Here is a 25,798-nt window from a genome sequence, read left to right on the forward strand (position 1 = left end):
CGGGCGATCCCAATCACATTAGTTGCGGGGACACCGCCTCGGCCCCCGCGTTTTTTCGCCGACGCTCGATCGGCGAATTTCCCGCCGTTCGAAGATCGATCGATCTAGTGTGCTTTGGCGCGTCGCGGCGCACACCGCCGCTCGATATTTTTGGGGGGCGCGCGTGCTGCCACCGCCGCTTTCGCTTTCCGACGCACAGACGAACGTACGCGGTCGACGGGACTCGACGGCCGCCGCTCCTAACCCACATTCCGGCGTCGGCGAAAGGGGTGTGTGCGGCGGCGGCGACGATGACGACGACGACGCCCGCCACACACGCGAAAAACCGATGACGTGCTCGTGCTGCCGTTCCGCCGTTCGAGATGTTCTGCGTCAATTTCGCCAAAGTCAGTGTTGTCGACGCCGCGACGGCCGGGGGGCGGTGCCGCCTCCGCTTTTTCCTCTTGTTGTTGTTGTTGTTTTTCCCCCTTCTTTGTGTGCCGAAATCCGCCAGTGCGGCAACTATGCGAAATATCTCGGTGCCAGAGTATTTTCGGTGGATTGCTCGGATGCCAGGAGCGCTTCTTGTGTTTTGTCTTTGCGAGGGTCACGTGGGCTAATTGATTCGAAATCGCTTCCGTCGCAGATTCGCAGCGAAACAGTGCCCCCAAACCAAACGGCTCCCGTCTGTACACAGTGATTCCAAAAAAAAAAAAAACAATCAAGCGCCGCAAAAATGAACGATTGCATTTCGAACGTGACAGATTGTCTCTTATACAGGGTGAGTCATTGATCGAAATATCCGACGGATGCAGTCGCAGCGTGCCCTGAGAAATCGTTGTTGCGCTTTTTTTCCATGGCACACTTTTATCTTTGCATCAGTTGGTCCAGAGCCAACTGTACTTTCGGACGTCGATGCAAAGAATTCGAAAATACTGAAACAAAAGACCCGTTCATAACTTAAATTACGTCAAGTTCGATATCGAAACGCGACAATTGATTTACGTTCGCACTTTCGACGGAAACGAGCGCAACGTCATTATCACAAATGGAAGTTCTTCAGATTGCGGCGACACTAATCGGAATTGATCCGACTCTCCCCGGACGGTATTAATTCCGTTTAATTACCAATTAATTCGGATCCGCCGGTTGTAAATATTCATCTCGAACGTCAGCGGTGCGAATTTTTTTCAATTAGCTGTCGAGTTTATTGCGAAACGGACGGACAAGATGGGACGAAATTGGAGTGTTGGCGTTGTGATTGGGGCAATTTAGAGGCCCCGAAATCGTGACGAATTTAATTCGGAGGAGAATTTGAAGAAGTTTCTTCTTTTTTGCTGCGTAGAATCGAAGAAGTTCTTTTTTGTGGCGTGTTCGTTAATCCGGTTGTGCGTCGAGCGCGATGGTCGGCGCCCTAAATATAGAACTTTGCCCCGTTTTCGTCCGTCTCCAAGAAAAGGAAGAAAAAAATCTGGAAGCGATACTCTCTCGGATAGCTTTTCCGCTCGAATCAATTTGTTTTCCGCCGGAAAATCCCACTTGACCCCGCCGATCAGTTTCCATTTTGCATGTCTGCACGTTCGTGTTTATTATAACAATCGTCGTGGAGCTGTTGTGTGTGTGTATGGTGAGCACATGGTCTTGGAGGATGCACGGCGTAAATATTGTTTTTATTTTGTTGCGTAATTCCGTCTCGGCTGGTCCGTTGTTAGTTGTCGCATCCCGGCTCTCGCGCCTCGCCGCCGGCACGATCTGAATCCAATCGAGTTGTCTTGGGGTGTGCTGATAGCGATTTTTCTGTTGTGCGACAGGCATTATGCACGGAAACGCACAACGCCACTGACATGCAGATATCGGAGGCGGCCGGAGGGGCGCCGGCCCCGGGGGCGGAGCCCTGTCGCTTTCCCAAGCTGGAGGAGTGCGCCCACTTCCACTACGAGAGGGTGCAGCTGCCCAAGCTGACCGTCACGCTCCAGACGAACATCGAGCAGTCGTTGCATTCCCAACACGGTGAGTTTCCGGCGTACGGGGGTTGGCGAGGGTTGAGCGTTAGGGGTTGCAGCCAACGACGACGACGGCACCGAGTGGTTCATGGTGCAGGTGACGTCGGGCGACGAGTGCTGGCTGCTGCAGAGGAACTTCGAGAACTTCAAGATGCTCGACGACCAACTCCACCAGTGCATCTACGACAGGAAGATCTTCCAGCTGCTCGACCTGTCGGACCAGTCTCCCGACGACGAGGACCTCGAGGTATTCCGCCAGGTCGGCGTCGCTTCAGAATAAACGAAACGCGTTTTTCAGGTGAAGCTGAAGGGTTACTTGGAGCGGTTCAGCGACATCGCGGACAACTCGGTGAACTGCGGCCCCGTCCTGAACTGGCTGCAGATGGACAACAAGGGCCACCGCCTCCTGGTGCCGAGCGAGGAGAGCCGCTCGATCAACACCCCGGCGGTGGCGGCGGCGTACAGCGTCCGCCGGTACGTCTCCCAGGTAGCCGCCCCCCAAATTTTGTCGTCGCTCGTCTCAAAAAGTCACGTTTCAGGCCCGCGACGAGCTCAACCTGGAGGTGGGGGACATGATCTCGGTGATAGACATGGCGAGTCCGGGCGAGTCGATGTGGTGGAGAGGCAAAAGGGGCTTCCAGGTTGGCTTCTTCCCCCAGCACTGCGTCCACATAATCGGCGACAAGGTCCCCAGGAACATGCCGTTGCCGCCGCCGGTCGTCGGGTCGGTAAATCCGTTTGCGATTTTGACGGCATTAGTGTCATTGTGGATGTGGTGCAGGTCGCTGGCGCTGACGCCGATCAAGCCCGTCCTGAGGAAGCACGGCAAGCTGATCACGTTCTTTAGGAGCTTCATCTTGAACAGACCGTCGAGGAGGAGGCTCAAGCAGTCGGGCATACTGAAGGAGAGGGTGTTCGGTTGCGACCTGGGGGAGCACCTGTTGAATTCGGGACACGACATTCCGATGGTCCTCAAGTGCTGCGCCGAGTTCATAGAGAGTCACGGTATCGTCGACGGGATCTACAGGTTGTCGGGGGTGACGTCCAACATACAGAAGTTGAGGAACGCCTTCGACGAGGATAGGATACCGAATCTCTACACCGAGGACATCCTGCAGGACATACATTCGGTGGCGTCGTTGTTGAAGATGTATTTCAGGTGAGGGGATGTCAAGTTGGGGAGGGGGGTCATTTTCGGTCGGAAAAGTAAAGTAAGTGTCGATAAAAACGAGCGTAACCGATGCGATCGAAGCTTTGAACATGTTTATTCATTTATTTTTGTAAGTCATAATTGCATAAATATTCATATAAATAAGTAGGTATAAACTTTTAAATTATTTTAAATCGTCTAATCGTTACAACACCGGTCCTTCCAAGTGCTGCAAGTTGCACGTGGCCAAGCGTCTGTCGAAGACGAGAGTTCCGGGACAAGTCTCCACCACCTCGACTCCTCGGACGCACCGGATGTACCGTCGAGGGTTGCTGAGGTCGGGGAGGTAGATCGTCGAGTCTTGACATTCCACGTGCGGGCAACGATCAGCTGGTGTCGTGGTCGGTGCGGGCTCGGTGGAAACATCTTCGCAACCAGCATCTTGGGGCCAGTCGCACACCTGGAGCTCCTTGTTGAAGTGGAGGCCGTCGGGACAGTCGAATTCGACTTTGCCGCCATTGTCGCACTTGTAGAACTTGGTGCAGTCGGTTTCGTGGGGTAGATGCACTGTGTAGTTCAGTGGGTCCGGCCAGGGACACTCGGGGTCCCAACCTGGAGGGCGAGTTGGTTCTGGTTCTGGAGAAGGCGTCGGTGATGGGTTAGGCGTTTTTGTCGGTATAGGTTGTGGAGTTATTGAAGGTGTTGGTGAAGGACTCGCTGTGGAAGGCGGATTGACATCTTCACATCCTGCATCTTGTGGCCAATCACAAACTTCTAATTCTTTGTTAAAGTGGAGACCATCTGGGCAATCAAATTCGACTTTTTGTCCGTTGTCGCATTTGTAGAACTTGGTGCAGTCAGTCTCGTGGGGTAGATGCACCGTGTAGTTGAGCGGATCAGGCCAAGGACATTCGGGATCTATTGGAGGTGTCGGTTTCGGTTCCGGAGGTGTTGATGATGGTGGACCCGTAGGGCATGGAGGAGGCTCGATGTCTTCACATCCAGCGTATTCTGGCCAATCGCACACTTCCAATTCCTCATTGAAATGGAGACCATCTGGACAATCAAATTCTACTTTTTGTCCGTTGTCGCATTTGTAGAACTTGGTGCAGTCGGTTTCGTGGGGTAGATGCACCGTGTAGTTCAGTGGGTCCGGCCAGGGACACTCGGGGTGCCAACCTGGAGGGCGAGTTGGTTCTGGTTGTGGAGAAGGCGTCGGTGACGGTTTAGGCGTTTTTGTCGTTGTAGGTTTTGGAGTTCTTGAAGGCGTTGGTGAAGGACTCGCTGTCGAAGGCGTATTGACGTCTTCACATCCTGCATCTTGTGGCCAATCACAAACTTCTAATTCTTTATTAAAGTGGAGACCATCCGGACAATCGAATTCAACCTTCTTTCCATTGTCACATTTGTAGAATTTGGTGCAATCTGTCTCGTGTGGGAGATGCACCGTGTAGTTCAATGGGTCTGGCCATGGGCACTCGGGGTCACCTGGAGGGCGAGTTGGTTTTGGAGAAGGCGTCGGTGACGGTTTAGGCGTTTTTGTCGTTGTTGGTTTTGGAGTTCTTGAAGGTGTTGGTGAAGGACTCGCTGTCGAAGGGGTATTGACTTCTTCACATCCTGCATCTTGTGGCCAATCACAAACTTCTAATTCTTTATTAAAGTGGAGACCATCCGGACAATCGAATTCAACCTTCTTTCCATTATCACATTTGTAGAACTTGGTGCAATCTGTCTCGTGTGGGAGATGCACCGTGTAGTTCAATGGGTCTGGCCATGGGCACTCGGGGTCACCTGGAGGGCGAGTTGGTTTTGGAGAAGGCGTCGGTGACGGTTTAGGCGTTTTTGTCGTTGTTGGTTTTGGAGTTCTTGAAGGTGTTGGTGAAGGACTCGCTGTCGAAGGGGTATTGACTTCTTCACATCCTGCATCTTGTGGCCAATCACAAACTTCTAATTCTTTATTAAAGTGGAGACCATCCGGACAATCGAATTCAACCTTCTTTCCATTATCACATTTGTAGAACTTGGTGCAATCTGTCTCGTGTGGGAGATGCACCGTGTAGTTCAATGGGTCTGGCCATGGGCACTCGGGGTCACCTGGAGGGCGAGTTGGTTTTGGAGAAGGCGTCGGTGACGGTTTAGGCGTTTTTGTCGTTGTTGGTTTTGGAGTTCTTGAAGGTGTTGGTGAAGGACTCGCTGTCGAAGGGGTATTGACTTCTTCACATCCTGCATCTTGTGGCCAATCACAAACTTCTAATTCTTTATTAAAGTGGAGACCATCCGGACAATCGAATTCAACCTTCTTTCCATTATCACATTTGTAGAACTTGGTGCAATCTGTCTCGTGTGGGAGATGCACCGTGTAGTTCAATGGGTCTGGCCATGGGCACTCGGGGTCACCTGGAGGGCGAGTTGGTTTTGGAGAAGGCGTCGGTGACGGTTTAGGCGTTTTTGTCGTTGTTGGTTTTGGAGTTCTTGAAGGTGTTGGTGAAGGACTCGCTGTCGAAGGCGTATTGACGTCTTCACATCCTGCATCTTGTGGCCAATCACAAACTTCTAATTCTTTGTTAAAGTGGAGACCATCCGGACAATCGAATTCAACCTTCTTTCCATTATCACATTTGTAGAATTTGGTGCAATCTGTCTCGTGTGGGAGATGCACCGTGTAGTTCAATGGGTCTGGCCATGGGCACTCGGGGTCACCTGGAGGGCGAGTTGGTTTTGGAGAAGGCGTCGGTGACGGTTTAGGCGTTTTTGTCGTTGTTGGTTTTGGAGTTCTTGAAGGTGTTGGTGAAGGACTCGCTGTCGAAGGGGTATTGACTTCTTCACATCCTGCATCTTGTGGCCAATCACAAACTTCTAATTCTTTGTTAAAGTGGAGACCATCCGGACAATCGAATTCAACCTTCTTTCCATTATCACATTTGTAGAATTTGGTGCAATCTGTCTCGTGTGGGAGATGCACCGTGTAGTTCAATGGGTCTGGCCATGGGCACTCGGGGTCACCTGGAGGGCGAGTTGGTTTTGGAGAAGGCGTCGGTGACGGTTTAGGCGTTTTTGTCGTTGTTGGTTTTGGAGTTCTTGAAGGTGTTGGTGAAGGACTCGCTGTCGAAGGCGTATTGACGTCTTCACATCCTGCATCTTGTGGCCAATCACAAACTTCTAATTCTTTATTAAAGTGGAGACCATCCGGACAATCGAATTCAACCTTCTTTCCATTGTCACATTTGTAGAATTTGGTGCAATCTGTCTCGTGTGGTAGATGCACCGTGTAGTTCAATGGGTCTGGCCATGGGCACTCGGGGTCACCTGGAGGGCGAGTTGGTTTTGGAGAAGGCGTCGGTGACGGTTTAGGCGTTTTTGTCGTTGTTGGTTTTGGAGTTCTTGAAGGTGTTGGTGAAGGACTCGCTGTCGAAGGGGTATTGACTTCTTCACATCCTGCATCTTGTGGCCAATCACAAACTTCTAATTCTTTGTTAAAGTGGAGACCATCCGGACAATCGAATTCAACCTTCTTTCCATTATCACATTTGTAGAATTTGGTGCAATCTGTCTCGTGTGGGAGATGCACCGTGTAGTTCAATGGGTCTGGCCATGGGCACTCGGGGTCACCTGGAGGGCGAGTTGGTTTTGGAGAAGGCGTCGGTGACGGTTTAGGCGTTTTTGTCGTTGTTGGTTTTGGAGTTCTTGAAGGTGTTGGTGAAGGACTCGCTGTCGAAGGCGTATTGACGTCTTCACATCCTGCATCTTGTGGCCAATCACAAACTTCTAATTCTTTATTAAAGTGGAGACCATCCGGACAATCGAATTCAACCTTCTTTCCATTATCACATTTGTAGAATTTGGTGCAATCTGTCTCGTGTGGGAGATGCACCGTGTAGTTCAATGGGTCTGGCCATGGGCACTCGGGGTCACCTGGAGGGCGAGTTGGTTTTGGAGAAGGCGTCGGTGACGGTTTAGGCGTTTTTGTCGTTGTTGGTTTTGGAGTTCTTGAAGGTGTTGGTGAAGGACTCGCTGTCGAAGGCGTATTGACGTCCTCACATCCTGCATCTTGTGGCCAATCACAAACTTGTAATTCTTTATTAAAGTGGAGACCATCCGGACAATCGAATTCAACCTTCTTTCCATTGTCACATTTGTAGAATTTGGTGCAATCTGTCTCGTGCGGGAGATGCACCGTGTGATCCAACGGATCGGGCCACGGACACTCCGGATCTCTCTCTGCCGGAGGTGTCGGTTCTGGTTTTGGAGAAGGTGTCTGCGAGGGTGTAGGACTCGGCGACGATTCTTGCCCCAAAGTGCAATTGGCTTGTGCGGGCCAATCGCACACTTGCAGAACAGGATTAAAGTGCAGTCCTGGAGGACAGTCGAACAAAACTCGATCGCCGTGATCGCATTTGTAGAACTTGGTGCAGTCGGATTCGTGTTGGAGGTGGACGGTGTAGTCCAGTGGATCCGTTTTGGGACACTCAGTTGGTATCGGCCAGATTTCTGTGTCGCCAGCCTCTGCAAAAAAAAAAAAACACAAATACATTTTTGTGAAGTCACAAATCCGCTGATTTTGATTTGACTGTTATTTGTTCGGTTTTAGGCGCTTTATCGACTAATCTCTTTCGAGTGAGTGCTCTCAAATAACTGCAGAACGTCACCTCAACACAACAGAACACTAAAGCACTTTGTAAATAAATTTAATTAATTTACCTGAAACGCTGAGCTGGTAGGCGAGAGTGAGAATCACAGCCGCGACGAGTTTGTGACCTTTCGTTCCTGCAACGGAAAATATTGATTAGATTTGTCGTCACCAACACCGGACACACTTACTGGTCATCACGATAATAATTCTGGTTCACCTGTCACTATACTACAAAATTTTTTGAACTTATAGTAACAAATTGACAACCACTTGTTAACAGAAATCGATCCGCGATCCCTTTTATATCATCACGCGCGTTATCAGATCATAAGCCTAGGCCATAAAGTACATTCCCGATAAAAAATACCTGTGGAAATTTAGTCAGAGTGACTTTTCGATCCGATAATTCGAAAGATTAATCATTTATCTCACTTCAAACACCACTTTTATTGCGAATAATCGTTTTATGATCGCATTCTGAAAGGATTTCAAAGTTTGACATGAAAATCGATCGAGTCGGCGATAAAGGGATCGCTTCTCGCGCCAGAGACGACTCGAAAAATTCGTAAATGTATCCAGGTTTTGACGTTCGACTGTATGATTTTTTCAGGGAATTGCCCAACCCCCTCTGCACCTACCAGCTGTACCAGAGCTTCGTCAACGCTGTCCAGGGGTGCAACTCGGGGGTGAGAAGCTCGGAGAGCGATCACGATAGGCTGCTGAAGATGCGCGAGGCGGTGCAGAAACTTCCGCCGCCCCACTACAGGTAATAACTCTATGCAATAAAAGATTTAAGAATTTGTCACAATTACGACCGCAAGTATCAGAGGGTAATAATCGACAATAAATTAGTCATTGCGTGTTTATGACTTGTAAAGAGTGTTGTTTTTCTGGAAGCGGTTTTCTTGAGTGGGTGCGAAATGCTCCACTTGATAATATAACCAGTGGATTAATAATTCCAGTTTGAAAAACAAACGAACGTAAAAACAACAAACTTATTCTGCGTATTTACTCTATTATTAACTTTATCGGAAGAGGTGGCGTGTTTAATCTTGTTTGATTGTATCAGAGGATACAGATCACGACTGATACGGCCGTTCTTAATTATGCAGGGTTTAATAATGTCATAATTTGTTTGGTTAGATGGTGATGAAGGAGCACGACAAGGTTGCCTTTAGGCTTTCGTTTGTTTTAGCTCGACGAGTCTTAAAATCTCGACTATTTTCGAGGACAGGTGTGGTCACAAAAACTGCAACAAAATCTCAAAGAACGGAACTTAATAAAACCGTAGTACAACAAAAATATGATTTAAAAAAAATGTTTAAGAGCACGAGGCGTAGCGGAGTGCTTTTAACGTCGCAAGTGCTTTAAAGGCCCTTATAAACGTGTATCATGCGCTATTTTTTATTATACCTGCACTACAATCTGAAAATTATAACAAAAAAAGTTAATTGAAATAACTTTTCCGAAGTAATCTGTGTCATTAATCGTTGATATAGAAATGTCTATTTATCATTGTTCAAAATGTCGGTGAATTTGTTGTTACCTAAGCAACCCTTAAAGCTTTAGTGTTTTAAAGGCCCTTTTTCGCACGCATTTTAGTGTCAAAAACAGGAATTATGATTAAGGTATGATAAAATAGTATATTATACACCAAGGTGGAGAAGTTCATGATTATAGCCAGAGCGCCAAGATTAGAGCCCGAGGCGTGCCGAGGGTTCTAAGGCGCGAAGGCTATAAGGGACTTCTTCACCGTGGTTTATATACTATTTTTCCACTACTAGATACGTTAAAATCCTTTCTGATAATAATTATTAATCAAATTATTTTGTCTGATGCGACGATCCGACTCATTTTTCAACGGTTGCTGTGAAGATCGTCTACGTTAACCAATGAAATCAACGAAAATCTTTCGTTGCTAAGTGACGGCTGTTCATTATTGACCTTGGTTAATAATGAAAATTATTATTAACCTAGCGAGAGAAATTCTACTTCTGGGATCGGTTTGAGAGTCAATAATGACGCCTTCTGAGACTATTAGTGAAAACAATGTATTATTAGGAAGATAGTGGAGAAACATTTGCCATACACGATTTCGGCTCAGTTAAGTAGATTTGTTGGAGTTGAGTCTGACTTGGTCACGATTTTGAACAATTGATAAAAGTTGTAATGGATCAAGGAAAAAAGTGATAGAACACGTTGTACTGCGTAAATGTGGTAGTCCAGAGCAAAGTGGTCTTAAGACCGGAAGTAGATAGGTTAGACAAGAGAAGATCAATATCAATCTGTCAAAATAAAAGTTGAATTTTATGGGGAACCACTTGTTTAGATATATGTCACATCGTAAAACGTATTATGGTCTTAAACTGTCACATCGCGAATATCTTATCACACAAATAAAAGTTACGTTTGCGCAACGCCAAGTGTACCTACCGTGAAGGCGAACGATTCTGATCAAAATGATTTTTTTCTGTGTTAATGCGGTAAGCAAAATGGCTCCCGGAAGAATTTCCTGATTTGCGGTGCTAATGATTAATTTGAAAAGTGCGATGTTCCGAACAAACAAATAGCGTTTTAGGTTGGAGGGTTCCAAATATCATCTTTTGACAGTTGTTACTGTCATTTCTGAAAGTGTATCATCTCGATTTTTTTCTTTCGTTTTTTGAACAAATTTCAATTTTACGAATGCTCGACACTTCTTGAATAGTTTTTCAAATTTATACTCAATACTTCAGACAGTATAAAATTTTTGGTTAGAAGGAAATACATTTTATTTTTTGTCAGTTGCAACTGCCTTTCTTGGAAATATACCGGATGACTTAATTTTTGAAATAATTTTTGTTTGGTTGGCAAAACATTTACGATATTATGTTGGTGCACTTGACTGTCAAATTCAAATATGACATTTCAAAAGTCAAAATAAATCAAATTTTAACTATTAGCCAGCCGTTCACGATTGTTTTAAACACGCAGCAGGCCAAGATTGGCGTCAGGTCCTGTCATATGACGTTTCGTTATTAAATATTCGTCTTGTTGAGAATTCCGTAATTGATTTAGTGCAATTCAGTTATAACTTAAAATAGATTTATTATGCCAAATCACAATATTGCTAACTGAAATGCCAGATTTCCATAGACAGTCCGAATTTGAAACAATCGTGAATGCTGTATAGACTAGAAAGCGAATCAACAGACAACTCTTTGACAAATTACTAGGCGTACCAATTATTCGGGAGTACCCACCCAATAAATTTGTCTCAATCATTAAAAGTCACCTGGTACGGTGGCGATCAATTAATTTTAAACCCAAGCGTCACCATGCTGTCATACATTCTGAAGCGACCCTTATGTATTAATAATCTTAATTTTGATTTTTGTGTCGATTTTGAAAATGTGACAAATGGAATGGAACGAGGTTTTAATTAATAAAAAATATAAAATAAATACAGGGTGTTTCAAAATTTGCGAATTCCGAATTCAGAGCGTGGTAGGGAAGGACCCAGTGGAGTTAGTAAATTCGATCTTCCTGAAGAAGATATAAGCACTTTAATTTTGTTCAATTAGCCTGCATATCCACAGTAACAAAATACTATTCTAGCTACGTTGTCGTTCCATTTTTAAGAAAAATTACAAAAATTTAAGATTTTTTTTACTCCAAAGTAAAGCTATTCTTCAAAAAAATTGTTTTACGTTATTATTTTCTACAATCATCTACACCATAAATAACAATAAACACTGAACTTTTCAGCCTGTATTTGAAGTAACTGCAGTTCAAAGAGTGCACCTTCAGACCAATGTATCTTTGTGGGGGGAGACCCGATTTTTTTTTAATTTCCATATTTGGACTACTGAAATGATCCCCTACAAGGCTCTGAATTCGGAATTCGGGAATTTTGAGACACCCTGTAAAATCCTAATATTTTAAATGGGTGGCATATTGACAAATTGTAGACAAATTTTACACCAATTTCATCATTCATGTGACAATTTCAATAAAGCATAATTTGTGCAATTTTTTTTATGTGACAGAAAAATGGACGTTCAAAATTTAATGATCGTAATAGGTAGTCGGTTAGTACTATCTCTATTTCCGTCTTCATTGTTCAGAAGAAGTTCCTGTTGTACGGGTTCATTATACCGAGCGATCCAAAAGTCTTTCTATCAAGTGGGCTATGACAGTGTAAACGAATGTCGTTGGGCTGCAGCATATTTGGCGCGTATTTAAATGAAAATTAAAATAGTTATTTATATATTAAGGGCGTAAAGTAGGCGTTTTTGGCCCGCGGAGTGAGATTAGAACCCGAGGCGAAGCCAAGGGCTCTAACACGATAAGGGCCAAAAATGCCGTTTACGCTTGTCATACATACAAAATTTGTTGCACGGGACACTGCTAATACATTCCTAAATGAAAAAAGAAAATGCATTTGGGACGATACAATAGCACCCGGGCTCCGTCTTGGAAGGTCCTGTATATCCATAGTAATAAAACAATGGTTCTGTTATTTATAAATTTAAATGAAAACCACAATTAAAACGTGAAAGTTTCAGTTTATTTGTGTAAATAACGCAGCTTAATTATGTTACAAGGCGCAGAAAATGATAGCCTTGAACTTATTGCCTTTAATGTCAACGAAAATTTATAAAAAGGCATATGGCCCTAGGGCTGAAAAGTGCTATTTTACGCCCGCTAACAGCGTCTTAAAATTCAATTTCACGCCCGCTCGTGCAAAAATATGTTTTATAAGCCTGTTCGCATCCATTGATTTTTTTAAATTTGACATTTTTATTTTATGGTGTAATAATGATAATACGTTTTTAATGTCATGTTCCAAGCAGTACAAAGTTTTAGAACCATCTTTTCACAGTTCCTAGCGTCACTTCTTAAAATGTAACATTTGGATTTTAGTCATTGTCAAGAGGTTCGTATTTTACAAATTCACCATACTTATAATTGTTTTCAGAAATTGATTTTTTTTTCGTCTTTACCAAGTGTCTCGAGGAATATAAAATGTTCGGATAATTGTCATCTTTGGCAAGGTTGGTAGAACTGACTGATTTGTACAGTAGGTTGCCTCTTTGCCATTTAAAACAATAGTTTGAATTTTTTCCCTCCGCAAAAGTTACTCATGACGTCATAATGCACTACTAAACTTTTACTGCAGTGTCTGTCAATCACGCATTAGGTGTTCCCTCACTAGAATGAAACCCAATAAACCTCACGGAGATTATAAACCTTGGGTTCTATTCGAACATTCAAAATTTCTGGGTTGATTTTACGTCACGAGTTACTTTTCCCCCCACCCCCCAATTTTCAACGAGGCAACCTACTATACAAATTACCAACCTTGATCTTTTGATAGTAGTCAGTGTTATTTTTGAAAATGGACCATCTCTATTTATTTTGTTGTCTGAAAAAAATTCTGTTTTATTAATATAAATCTGTTCCAAAATCAAAAATACACCACCTGTTGAATTATGTTGGTAGAAAGAAAGAAATCCCTAGAATGAGTTTCATTTTTTTGGGTTGGTCCTTCCATCAAAATTTGACATTCGGTTTGTCACAAATATCAAATTATAAGCTATGGCTATATGGCTATAGCTATTATAATTATAGCTACAGCTACCATGTCATATCTTTTGAGAATAAAAAAACAAGATGAACTACGACGAACGAGTAAAACGACTGTCAACAGTTTTCCTTCATAACCCCATTTTTTTCTGACACTTGCAAACAAACACAACTAAAAACAAAAGTTGGCGACGTTGTTGGTTGTATTTTCGAGGTAGAATGCAGTGTTGGTGGATTTTTAATTTTGAATCAGATTATACATACTCTCGTGTCAAAAATAAATTACTCCCTAGAATTCGAACTTTTAGGGAAATAACGTTTTTCATGTTGTGCGTAACTAGAATTTTCAAAAGTAATTTTGAATGCCTAAGGTTGGTTACTTTGAATTGAGAGATTAAATCCAAATAAATATGCAGCCAGTAACCAAAATTGATTGTGGAACGAAAAATCATCTATCACTTAGCGAGAAATTAGTCATTTGCAACTGTTACAATTAATTTGCTGTCTTACATTTTTAGGATATCTTTTGTTTGTTACCAGAAACCACATAGCCTCCAACCTAACCAAATTTATGGCAACCTAGTAACGAATATCCCTAAATCTTAGGGAGTAATTTATTTTTGACACGAGAGCACTTCCAATAATTTTCAAAAATTGTTTTTTTTTTAAACACATGTTTCGAAGAATACAGGGTTATTCACGAGAAATAATGGGCCTTAAGCTTGTTTGACACGATGCTAAATTTAAATTTTGTAGAAAATTTGTTAGAAAATGAGAGAGACCCTCGATCAGGACCAATGAACTATCAGGATCATAATCTGTCTTTGTCAGATCCTGATCGTTCATTGGTCCTCTCTCATTTTCTAACAAATTTTCTACAAAATTTAGCATCGTGTCATACAGCCTTTACAAACATTGAAACACAACCAGTTATACATTTTCATCGCCTTCGTCGATCATTTTTATTTATGAAAAAAATAAATAAATAAAACAGTTGGTTTTAGTTTTTTTAAATTTGACATGAAGTTGACATCTAAATTAATGTACATTTTTTAGGTTATTTTTATTTAAACACAAATACATGATAGATGTCACGTAATTACAACTGAAAATTGTCTCAATAAAAGCAGTCTTGGATTCATAAAAAAATAAAAACATCAATTGGTATTTACTCGTTAGAGAAATATATTTTTTTATTTTGCACGTATAACATAGTCAGTATAAAGCTCGATTTATAGATTGACGTCCGTACGTATGACGCAAACGTTGACGGTACCGCTGACGTTGACCTGTCATAGTCGATGACAGACCATTTTATAAATTGGCCTATCGCATTCGGTACGCAAGCGCAAAAGTAAAAGTCATAAATCAGTGATGGCAGACCAAGACACAAATTTGTTATTTATTGTTTATTAATTATTACTCGTAGCAGCTACAAGGTTGCTCATACGGTGCAATCAACAATTACTTAGATAAGGGGCGGCTATGACTTTGACAGTGTCAGATTTTTCGTATCTTTGCTAACTCAGCTAATAAACGTCAAATAACTGTCACCATGAACCAAATTTTAACGCAAAAATGGTTTTTACTTCAGGACTTAAAAGATTAATTTTACTTTCGTAATGATGTTTTCAATAACGAAGAATAGACATACAGCGCTATTGCCTGTTTGACCGAGATTCGGAAAACATTTCGAAATTTAAATTGTAACGGGTATACGCAACCAGAAATACTTCCACCCCTGTCGACACACGGTGAAGATTTCAACCCCTTCTTTGATCTGAATAATTGTCGATTGCACTGTATTAGGTGCAGCTCATTTTGCTGGAACAAACATAAGAAGGACAAGGCGGTGGAAAAGGCCTAGAACACGACCAACGACGAAAAAAACACTTCTGTCATCTGTCAACTTCTGTTTGTGAGTACGCAGGTTCGGCTGTGTGCATTTTCTGGCTTGTGATTGGTCGAATTGAACTGCTGACGCAAGACGTTGACGCCAAAGTTGAAACATGACCAACTTTCTCGCGTACGCTTACGATACGCGTTTCAGGAACATTTACTTATTTTTAATGTTGGCAGTGACTCATAATGAGTTGTTGCTACGTGATCACCGCATTTTACGACAATTTAAATTCAAAACTTGCAATTGTTCGTCTATTTACCAGCCAAATATAATTTTCCTAGCATTATGTTTTGAACTTTTTTTAAATTTAAGGGTGCCCATCACCCAACGAAAATATCTATTTCGTAACTATACAACCAACCATACAACACCTGCTGACCGTTTTACGACAGGCACTACCATGCAGTGCTAATAATGAGGGGATTAGTATTTGTTACGTCCTAGTGTGAAGAGGAGCACTTCGCCCAAAGGAGACTACCTGCTACTCTGCCCTGTTTCTAAATCCCGAGCCGCTTTACGAAATTTCCGTCGGATTCCCCAGAATATGATTTAAATTTATAAGTAAGAAAATAAAAATTTTGAAATTATAAATCAGTTTATTTTCATAATTAAATAAATATACATTATTTTTGGCTCTGTAATTATGTTTTGTAAATAGTGACAGTACGGTGTGTACGCATATGATATTGTTGCTTGCCCTGCGCGAACCTTGATTATAATTTTTTAGTTTTGTTGTCCGTTTCGGCATTGTTGATTTCAAAAGCACTGTTACGTTTTTTTACTGCTTAAATTAAAGTAATTAACTAATTCTTATTTGCTTTTGTCTTTATACAGCGTGATCAACAATGACTGAGTCTGTTGGCAATGAAACAATTGAAAAGTACTGTTTGATCTAAAAAAGCATAAGAATAACATGTAACAATAACATAATTGTAATAAATAACGTAGCTGCAGATTGCAAGTGTCGTACAGTTGCGAAAAGTAAGACAGAGTAAAATTGAGAAAGAAATTATATTCATTATACTCGTATTTACCTCTTATTACGTATTGCCTTCATTCTACGTTTTATACTTTTCCGGTAACCGTTTGTAGCAATCTTATTCTTGCCATGGACACCAATTTTTAAAACGCACTCGGATAATAACTCAACTTCTAGTCACTAGGACGCAGTCAAAATAAATAGAAATATGTATAAACAAACACAGCATATTTATATTCAAGATTGTACCTGAAACGGGGATGAATAACGGTGTCGTCCAATAATGATCCTTTAGCTAGCCGAAACAGCCAGGTGGCAGGTAATTTGGACACGGCAGATCAGGAAAACTTCCCAGAAGAATTATATATTTGGAATTCTGTGATCTTATAAAGAGCGATCAAATTAATTTGTAATCAAGCTATCCATGAATCCGAAATCGTATGTCGATACTGGAACTCCACCAATAAACACTCTGCCAATAAACACAGGTTGAAACACAGGTTACATAGGTACAACGCGTAACAGAAATAAGTACATTAATTTTAACTGGTAATAGAACTCGTCAAAAGGAACAACTTTTCTATCTACCATTTTGCCGAAAAACGATGTTTAATTCCAAAAAAAAATTGGAGAGATTTTTCACTAAAATAGCCCTACGCCACTAAATACTGCAATGGCTAATTGAGATCAGCGCTAATATGAAAAAAACGTCCATTTTCATCCAGAAAACGTGTTTTAACGCAGAAATCGAAATTCAAAGAAATCTACCCGTATAGCAAAAAAACCACTTCGTAAGAATCTGGTTGTTTCACGTTTTTAGGTAGCTTAGTTTTGGAGATATGAACGGTTTTAGGAAAATCTTTCCTATTTTTTTAAGCCACTACGCAACGTTTTTCGCCAAAATGGCAGAGAGAAAAGTTGTTCCTTTTGATGAGTTCTATTACCAGTTAAAATTAATGTACTTATTTCAGACACACCCTGTATTTTCATATCAATACGTTCCACTATCTTGTTTTTGGTTGTCACGGCTAAATATGTTATGTTACACCGGGCAGACGTAAATTCCTCCGATTTCAAACATGTAAATTGCTCTGAAGGATTAACCCTAGCCTTTCTGGAAAGTGGCAAATTGCTCCGGTGGTCTGTTCGGTACCTGAGAGGATTAACTCTTCAGTAGGCGCTTATTATTTTGACACACGAGTAGGCATGTATTTATTTTTTCTATCACAAATTGATTTCTTATAATTTGTTTCAACCAAATGGTAAGTACAGTTGCGAGCAATAAATCTTAGTCGTCAATGTCATTCTTTGACGCAATAGAAAATGCTCTATTGTGATACATTAATAATTGCATTTTTTTTCTCAATTTTTTGACACTTTATTGACGTGAGTATAATCAGACGGGGATTTTTTTTAAATTTGTGACAATCTAACCAAATTTTGAAATGACATTGACGAACAAAATTTATTGCTGGCGACTGTACCTTAATATATACCCTAACAAACAAACAAAAAATTTTAATCAAATTAAATTAGACAACATTGTTCAAATTTCAATGTCGGAACAAACATGTTATATTTCTGACAAGAAAAAATAACAAAATTGTGTCAGTTTATCCAAGATGATAAAAATAAATCACAGCCGCCCCTCATCCACATTCATCATGAATCGATAATATTCTACGATTATGTGGGGTAGTCGATCGGTCGGACGTGATGCTTCCATAATCCGGCGGAGAAATTTACCATGCCTAATTAGGGGCTAATTTGACCATCGGAGAAATTTTCCATGTCTTATCAGTACCTAGTTTAACCATCAGAGAAATTTACAAACACCGGTTACAACAATGACCGAATATTTTTTGACTTTTTAACTTTTCACTGTAAGATTTGATTTATAAAAATAAAGCAGTGGTAAGTATTCCCTGTTGTAACTCACCTACCGGACTCAAATTGATCATTTCCTAAAAAAAGCCCATTTGGCTTATATAACTGCCAATTTTGACATAAATTTTGTTTTTCATGGAATACATAGCAGCAACGAACTAACTTTATCTACAGTTCATAGAAAATCCCATCCCATTACGGTATCTACATTACCTGACTCGAGTTTTCCTATAATCCACAATGTAACTTAAATGCCCCTTTCTGCTTTTATCTCGTTTTACCTGGAAATTACTTTCTTTCTGTGATATTCGTTCACTTTCAAATTTTTTACAGTAAGAATCGTTTCTGTCATAATGTCGAAAGTTACCGACAAATTAAATAAATTTGTGCGAAACTTTAGAAGTCTTATTTTTTCAAGTGATGCTTTCGTGTTGTTTTTTTGTAAGATCTGTCAAAAATCAGTGAATTTTGAGAAAATGTATTTGATTGTTGTAAATGATGTTTTTTTTTTTCTATAATGTACAGTGAATCACTGAAACAATAATACTTATAGCAACATTTAATTGTCAATGTTTATCTTCGAATTTTTAATGCCTTTTTCCCTGCCTATTTTACCAATTTTTAATGCTTAATGCTCTATTGATAATGTAATCGAACATCTACCGGACAGTATGAAATTAAATTTTAAAGACACAGTCGAAGTATTTGTAGACAAAATCGGCAAACAGAATTGGTACCTAGGTCTGTGTCTATTTAAAGCAGTAGCGAGGCGGCGAGTCCGACCGCTCTCCAGGGGGGCAATATAAATTATGAGGGCTTATAAATCACCCCTCGAAAAGGAATTTTTCGATGCAAAAGTTACGTTGCTTCGATTCATTATTTTTAAATAGAGAGAATTACATTCCATTTACTAAAAAAGTAAACACACACCTACCTAGTTCGCAAGATGCTCGTCATTTTGGTGTAAGTCTGAAGATTGGCAAAGAAATAGCTTTGGAGAAAAATGTATGAAAAGTTTTTCAATTATTGTGTTTTTTAAGGCGTTCTGATCAAAATTTAAAAATAATTAACCTGTCCTGACATAGAAAACAACTTTGTCATACTGTATAAATATCGATCTCCCTTTAGAATTGAAGATTAAAGATGTTATTTATCGGTAAAAAATGGGTGTTTTCTCGTATACATTTTCGGTACTGATAGAGAGCCTTAAGGGGAAACATAGAAAAAATAGGGTATATATTATACGCGCTTTATAAGCCATTTTGTCGCACTTGTTTGCTTTATAGCATTCGTGGCGTGCTACAAAATGGGGTCTTATAAAACTCTTATAATAAATTACTATTTTTATATTATTCATCTATTCATCAATCGAAAAATACAGTCTTTGGTTAGGGAATACTGTTACTTTTTTACAGTTTCTGTTTTGTGTAAACGTCATAACATATGTTTTAAAAAGACCTTTGAAAACATTAACATTTACAAAATTAAGAAGGAAATGTAAAACTAGTGTGACACGATACTAAATTTCACAGAAAATTCTGTAAAAATGACAAAGACAGACTATGATCCTGATCGTGCATTGGTCCTGATCGAGGGTCTCTCTCATTTTCTAATAAATTTTCTACAAAATTCGTGTCAAACTAGCTTAAAATGTTTTCTCTCATTTTTTTTAAATTTTTGTACAGCGGCATAGGTAGAAACATGAAAAATACAAAATTTATCCTCGACCAACTTTTAGTGTCTTATTCTAATCAGTTAATCACAATGTAATTATATAAAAAAAAAATTTAAACCGATAATATTTGAAGTACTTACTTTAAATTATGGTACTGCATTAATTAGGTTTTTTGAACGATGTGTCAATGATAATTCGTCGAAAATTTAGAGTCGTTTATCAGTTATGAATTATGATACAATGCACCATGCACCGATATTTTTACTTTATTGGTGCAATTAAATAAAATACTGTGGTGTTTTTTTCCATTTTATTTTGATTAATCCCTTTTCATTTCATACAATGTGTCACACTTGATGAAGACAACCCTATATTTTCGATATTTATAGGAATAGCGATTTGAATTTTCGCTCGGTCATGAACTCCATCAGGTGTACCTTTTCAGGTACGTAATTTGCGGACCCACCTAACTGCCATGTCACTGATTGTCACTAATTCGGTATCGAAAGAAGTAACCAGAAAAAGTTATTCAGAATCACAGTTTGAGTCCATACACCGAGTTTCAAAGCAAAATTCGCATTTTGATTTTTTAAAATGACTGCTAGTTTTGTTTTTCACACGAAAACGGAACAACTTGTCAAAAATAATATAAAAAGAATATTCTTTTTAAAAATTTAAAAATTTTGGACTTAGAGAACACATTGGTGGTTGAAATTCAAAAAGGTATATTATTATACTTATGTCATATCGTGAGGAAATTCCTTAATATTAACACAGAACATAAAACACAAAAAAGTCAAAATGTGGAGGCGAGACGCCGGTAATTATGTTGATAAGCACTGCACTATTACTTGATAGTATTATCCGTAATAGTGTATGTACTCCGGCAAAATTGCCGTGCCGCCGGGTGGTGGAGGGTTAAGATACACAAGGGTGTATTTTTAAAATGCGCCGAAATTTTACTTTCGCGGTTGACTAAGAGCAATAAAAAAATTGTACCTCAAAAATTAAATGTCATTTTATTTTTTGACAGAATTTTTTAATAGTATATTAAAAGACAAGTTTCATAAGACCAGTCTTGAAGCACGAATTCAAGATTAAAAAACGAGTGGCGTAGCCACGAGTTATTTTAAAGAGTACTTCAAGGTCTTATGAAACGAGTTTTTTATACTATTTTTTGTAATTTGCCCTTTTTAAGCCGTTTTTAAACAAAAATGTTTACTTTCCTCGATTTAGGGATTTTTGTGGCGGTTGGTAATGTCTTAATTTTAAAAGTGATAATTTGATCAAGTCTTCAAAGTCGCCTTTTGTTTTATCCAAATTCTGTCACAAAACACGAATATGGAAGATAATCTTTCATGTACGCCCGCTGAAATACGTGAAATTGCCAAAAATACGGTCGCGAATTTGTTGCCTGATAAATAATTCTTTGCACATTTTGTAATATAAACTGACACGCATGACGGATCAAGCTATGCCAACCTAAAAATTTTCGTAAAATGTTCCGTGAAATAATGGCTATAAGGACATCCCAGATGATGACGTCGCGTTCGTTAATATGTCTATTAGAGAATCAAAATGGAGGCAAATTACAAAAATATTTTTTCCGAGTTCTACATGAAGCCAGTAGCTCGTGGTTAAAATTATGCTGGTTCATTCTGGGACACGTGTATAAAATAAACTGCTGAAAATTACTAAAAAATCAAAGTGCGAATTGTGCTTTAGAACGTGGTACGGAGAATTGGCGAGATCGCAGTTGGCTGGATTTACAACTTCCAGTTGAATTAAGTATCTGAAGAGATGCACCTTCAAAAATTCAAATGTCTACTCTTAGAGATAACGAAAATATTAAACTGTTTTCATCTTAAGTGCGACACACTGTAGATATTTTGATTGTCATCTACCTAGTTGCACTTGTGCTTTTTTTTTTCTCAAGCTCTGTCGTCAAGAAGTTTATGAACATCCCAAAAATTTTTTTACAAAATCACATTAAAGACATCTTTTTTGAAACAGTTTATTCAATTGTGTGTTATTGTCGATCAAATTCGTTCCAGAGTTTTTCTCGAGGTGACAAGTCTGGAAACTGCGATGGCTGTTTCGTTGGTTCCACGATTCGACGATTTTTTTTTTGTTCTTTATTTTCTCGACAATTTTTTTTTATTTTACTATTTCGTGTATGTATTTGTAGGACCTTGGAATACCTGATGAGGCACCTGGCGAAAGTGGCGAAACACGGTGCCAGCACGGGCATGACCACCAGGAATGTGGCGATCGTGTGGGCCCCCAACCTGCTCCGGTGCGCCGAACTCGAAGTGGGCGGCGTCGCCGCCCTCCAAGGGGTGGGAGTGCAGGTAATAACTGTAACCTTGAATGCGTGGCAAATATTTGTTGAAATTCGAAATCGATAAAAGATCGTTTTGCAATTGATAACAACAGGAAGCGGATTAATCCTGGATCAGGATTTAAGTTAAACTTAAACTGTGACGTTTTTATTGTTCCCGTCAAGGCGGTGGTGACCGAATTCCTGATCTGCTACGCCCACCTCATCTTCTGCGACCGCCTCCCCAACCTGGATCTGCCCCCCGTCGACGCTGACGTCACGCTGTCGCCGAAGAAGTGCCGACCCAAGAGTCTCGCTATCTCGACCCCCACCAAGCTGATCACGCTCGAAGAGGCCAGGACCAAGCACCTGGTCAGCAAGAACGAGGAGTGCAACTACATCGAAGTGGGCGGCGGGCCGAAGAACCTCCCCAAGAAGTACCACACGGTGATCGAGCTGCCGTCGGGAGGCAGGAAGAGGGGGCACACGAAGAGGTCGCCACTGGGCTGGAGGTCGCTCTTCTCCAAGGCTCGTAACAACAGCCAAGGCAACCTGGCCAAGCCGAGGAAGGCTTCCACGCCCGGCATCATAGTCAGCGTAAGTTGGCACCGCGGCGGTCCGACACCCCTCAAAGAATGTCGTCATTGCAGGAGAAATCGGTCACCGAGTCGGACCTCACCGACATGAAGAGGAAGCTGAGGTCAGTCAAGTCCGCCGAGAGTCTCACCTCGGGACATTCGGAACCCAACGGGAACGAGGTCGATGGTTTGGGACCGCTCTACTCGCTGAACAAGCCCCCGGGGCACAACAGGTGAGCGAAGAGGAGTTGGGGTCGCGCAGGGGTCCCCTCCAGGTCCTCTCCCATTCACGATATTTTTCTCGACGCAATTTCTTTCTCAGAACGTACTCGTGCAGATAAGAAATGTAAGATTTTTTAGTCGGCAACAATTAAAAATTATCTTCCGTGACTACATGACTGTGGACGTTTGCTGTGACTTGTAATTTTATATAGAAATGGTGAAACAATTTTTCTTGGGAATTTCAGCAAAACACTCGAGTTGTTTGCGAAAACATCTGAAACAAGTGAAAAACACTCCGTATCAGATTTGAGAATTAGATGATTTAGTGATTTTACTATCAGCTTAACGTACATTGCACCATGTCATAAATTTTTCAAAGCACTTTGACATAACCAATTCAGCGTGCCATAAATTTAATTTGCGCTAATATTGACGTTTCAACAATGGAAGGAAATAAAAAGACAATTGCACCGATTTAGATATGTTTTTTAATCCTTTTTTTGGAAAAATTGCGATGAAATGTAGTGTTGACGAAAGAGTGGAGGTCGTGGAGCAGACCCTTGCGGCGTTCGAAATGTCTCTAGATCTGGACGATTTGTTGGCTGCAGGTCCGTGTCGCACGACTCCTACTTCGACACGCTCCAGACCTCGCAGAACAACTCCGAAGGCTCCCTGCTCGACCTGAGCGAGATCCAGCTCAATTTCGAGCTGGAGGAATCAGAGATGCGGATATTCTCCGAGGACGAGAGCCTGGTCAGCTCCCCGCGCATCCAGAAGGACACTCACAGGCGCATCCTGACGCGGGCGCGACCCGAGGAGTTCAGCAGCACCGCCAACTCGGTGAACCCCTCGCCCAAGAAGCAGGCGCGCGTGGTCCTGTCGCCGGACTCGATGTCCAGGAAGCGGACCCGCCTCGAGGACCAGCTGTCCGACATCCAGTACATCGACTGCACCACCCCCGACAACATGGTGTGCACGATGGCGGTGGTGCACGCCTTGCCCCAGGTCCAGACGGTGCCGGACTCGTACCAACCGAAGAACAAGTCGCCGAGGAACTCCGACAATCTGGACAAGAGACAGTCGCTGAACTTGGAGAGGGACGTGGGGGGCGGCAAGCAGGGGATCACCAAGTCGTTCACCGAGGTGGACATCGGGAGGAAGTTTCTCGACGCGTCCAGTCTGGTGGCGACGCCGACGCCCCAAAGTCCCGGGTACAGACAGTTGGGGGAGTCGAGCACCACCACCACGCCGGATTTCAGTCCCACGACGGAAATCGTCTATCAGAATCTCAACAACGACAAGAAGGGCAACCACAACTACGAGAACATCTTGACGACGATCAGCATCACGTACAAGTCGCCCCCGAGGAGTGTGGAAGCCAGTCCGGTGAAGAGCAACGCGGACGCCGTCTACGAGAACGTCATTGTCAACGTGGAGAAGGCCATGGTGAGTGGTGGAGACGGTTTCTAAAACTGTGACACTGATTTTTGACGGAGTAGAACTGTCAAAATTGCGTTTTTGACAGTTCCGTGTTTTCATTGGTCGACAAAGTCTGTGTTTCAAAAGTTTCTAGATTTCGAACGTAACTGTCAAACAAATGTCACTGGAACAGTTCACTAACTGTCACTTGCTGATTTTCCACCTACACCGTGTCCGATTCCGCTGCAGGTGCCTACCTCGACGGCCTCGCTGCCCAGCCAAGAAGCCGCCCAACCCGACAACGAATTCCTCTCGGAAACGAACGACAAGGAGGGCCGTCCGAAGAGCATGAGCGCCCTAGACGAGTCCAGCAACGATCTCACCCTGAAACCAAATTTGAGTTCGAGCGCCATCTGCGACACCAGCGAGCAGATCTCTCTGGTGAGCTTCACCGATCAGAGTTCGAACCAGTCGTCGCGTTCCAACGTCCAGTACACTCCGAGTCTGAGCTCGGGGGTGTACCAAATGATGGAAAACTCGGAACGGATCAGTCCGACGGATCTCAGCCTGAGCGAGGTCGTGCACAGCTCGACGGAGAATCTGAGCGAGAGTTCGGCGAGTTTTCCGCTCAGTTATTCGAAGAATTCCAGTCCGAACGTGAGTCCCAGTCCGTTCTACGAAGAGGCGAGCGAGTTGCAGAATAACCTCATCGAAGAAGAGGAGAAGACGGAAGATTTGATAGAGTTCAGTCCGACGGAGACGGACGAGACGAGTCGGGGTAGTCTGAATGACAAGAGGAAGTCGTCGGAGACGGAGACTTTGGACGACAATTCGGTGTATCAGCAGGTGAAGTTCTTCAGGCGGTCCATACATGAGGTCAACGCTTTGTTGGAGCTGAACGAACAGAAGGAGGTGGAGGTGGAGGAGAATTACGATTCGCTCGAGTCCGACAACATGCACGTTTACGAGAACGTCAAAGGAGAAGAAATGAAGAGTGTCGAGGGCAAAGTGGAAGACCACATCGACGGCAAAGTGTGCGTCAAAGATCTGACCAGTCGCTTCGAGGACAAGAGTCTAGAGAAGGAGAACGGTACAAATTCGCGTCTGAAAAAGTTCTACGAGAAGGACAGTCTTCCGCCTTGTTTGAGAGCCAGGAACTTGAAGAACCAGCTGAAGACGAGATCGCTGGACGAAGACGAATTCAAGAAGGAGTTCGGATGCGGCGTCGGTGGCGAACGCAGGAAATCCATGGACGAGGGTATGGGCCACAAAACGAATTCCTTACCCAAGACTCTCAACCCCCCGAAAGTCATACCCATGGACGACGGGAAACTGAACTCGATCCACCTCGCCCACAGTACCGAAAACGTAAACTCGACCTCCGAAGAGGAGGCGAAGAAGAGGGAGCGGATCGAGAAGTACAAAGAGGAGCGGAGAAAGTACCTCCACGACAAATACAGGTGAGTGCGCGGTCGAGCGAGTGTT

General features: G+C 42.2%; 2 protein-coding genes across 2 annotated transcripts in view; one reads left to right on the forward strand and one right to left on the reverse strand.

Annotated features, from left to right (window-relative positions):
• The window catches only part of CdGAPr (GTPase-activating protein CdGAPr), a 27,042-nt gene continuing 1,244 nt past the window's right edge, over positions 1-25,798 (forward strand). The window contains 13 exon segments of the mRNA XM_069044774.1: positions 1-357; positions 359-386; positions 1,791-1,989; positions 2,042-2,229; positions 2,281-2,469; positions 2,522-2,706; positions 2,764-3,141; positions 8,373-8,528; positions 21,963-22,125; positions 22,281-22,691; positions 22,745-22,905; positions 23,503-24,340; positions 24,563-25,773. Coding sequence (XP_068900875.1) covers positions 329-357; positions 359-386; positions 1,791-1,989; positions 2,042-2,229; positions 2,281-2,469; positions 2,522-2,706; positions 2,764-3,141; positions 8,373-8,528; positions 21,963-22,125; positions 22,281-22,691; positions 22,745-22,905; positions 23,503-24,340; positions 24,563-25,773 — 4,136 coding nt within the window. The 5' untranslated portion in view covers positions 1-328.
• LOC138128581 (mucin-2-like) lies at positions 3,219-8,094 on the reverse strand. The gene is made up of 3 exons (XM_069044775.1): positions 7,951-8,094; positions 7,831-7,896; positions 3,219-7,635 (listed from the first exon to the last, which is right to left on the reverse strand). Exons 1-3 carry the CDS (start codon positions 7,955-7,957, stop codon positions 3,338-3,340), a joined length of 4,371 nt encoding a protein of 1,456 aa, XP_068900876.1. The 5' UTR covers positions 7,958-8,094; the 3' UTR covers positions 3,219-3,337.

Source organism: Tenebrio molitor, chromosome 4 (genome assembly GCF_963966145.1).
Source record: "Tenebrio molitor chromosome 4, icTenMoli1.1, whole genome shotgun sequence".
NCBI lineage: Eukaryota > Metazoa > Arthropoda > Insecta > Coleoptera > Tenebrionidae > Tenebrio > Tenebrio molitor.

What these genes read in the sequence shown, in the direction of transcription:
- LOC138128581 (XM_069044775.1), bottom strand. An exon ending in CTACCAGCTCAGCGTTTCAG is followed by an intron (nt 7,636 to 7,830) that starts GTAAATTAATTA and finishes TTTTTTTTGCAG; the next exon opens with AGGCTGGCGACACAGAAATC.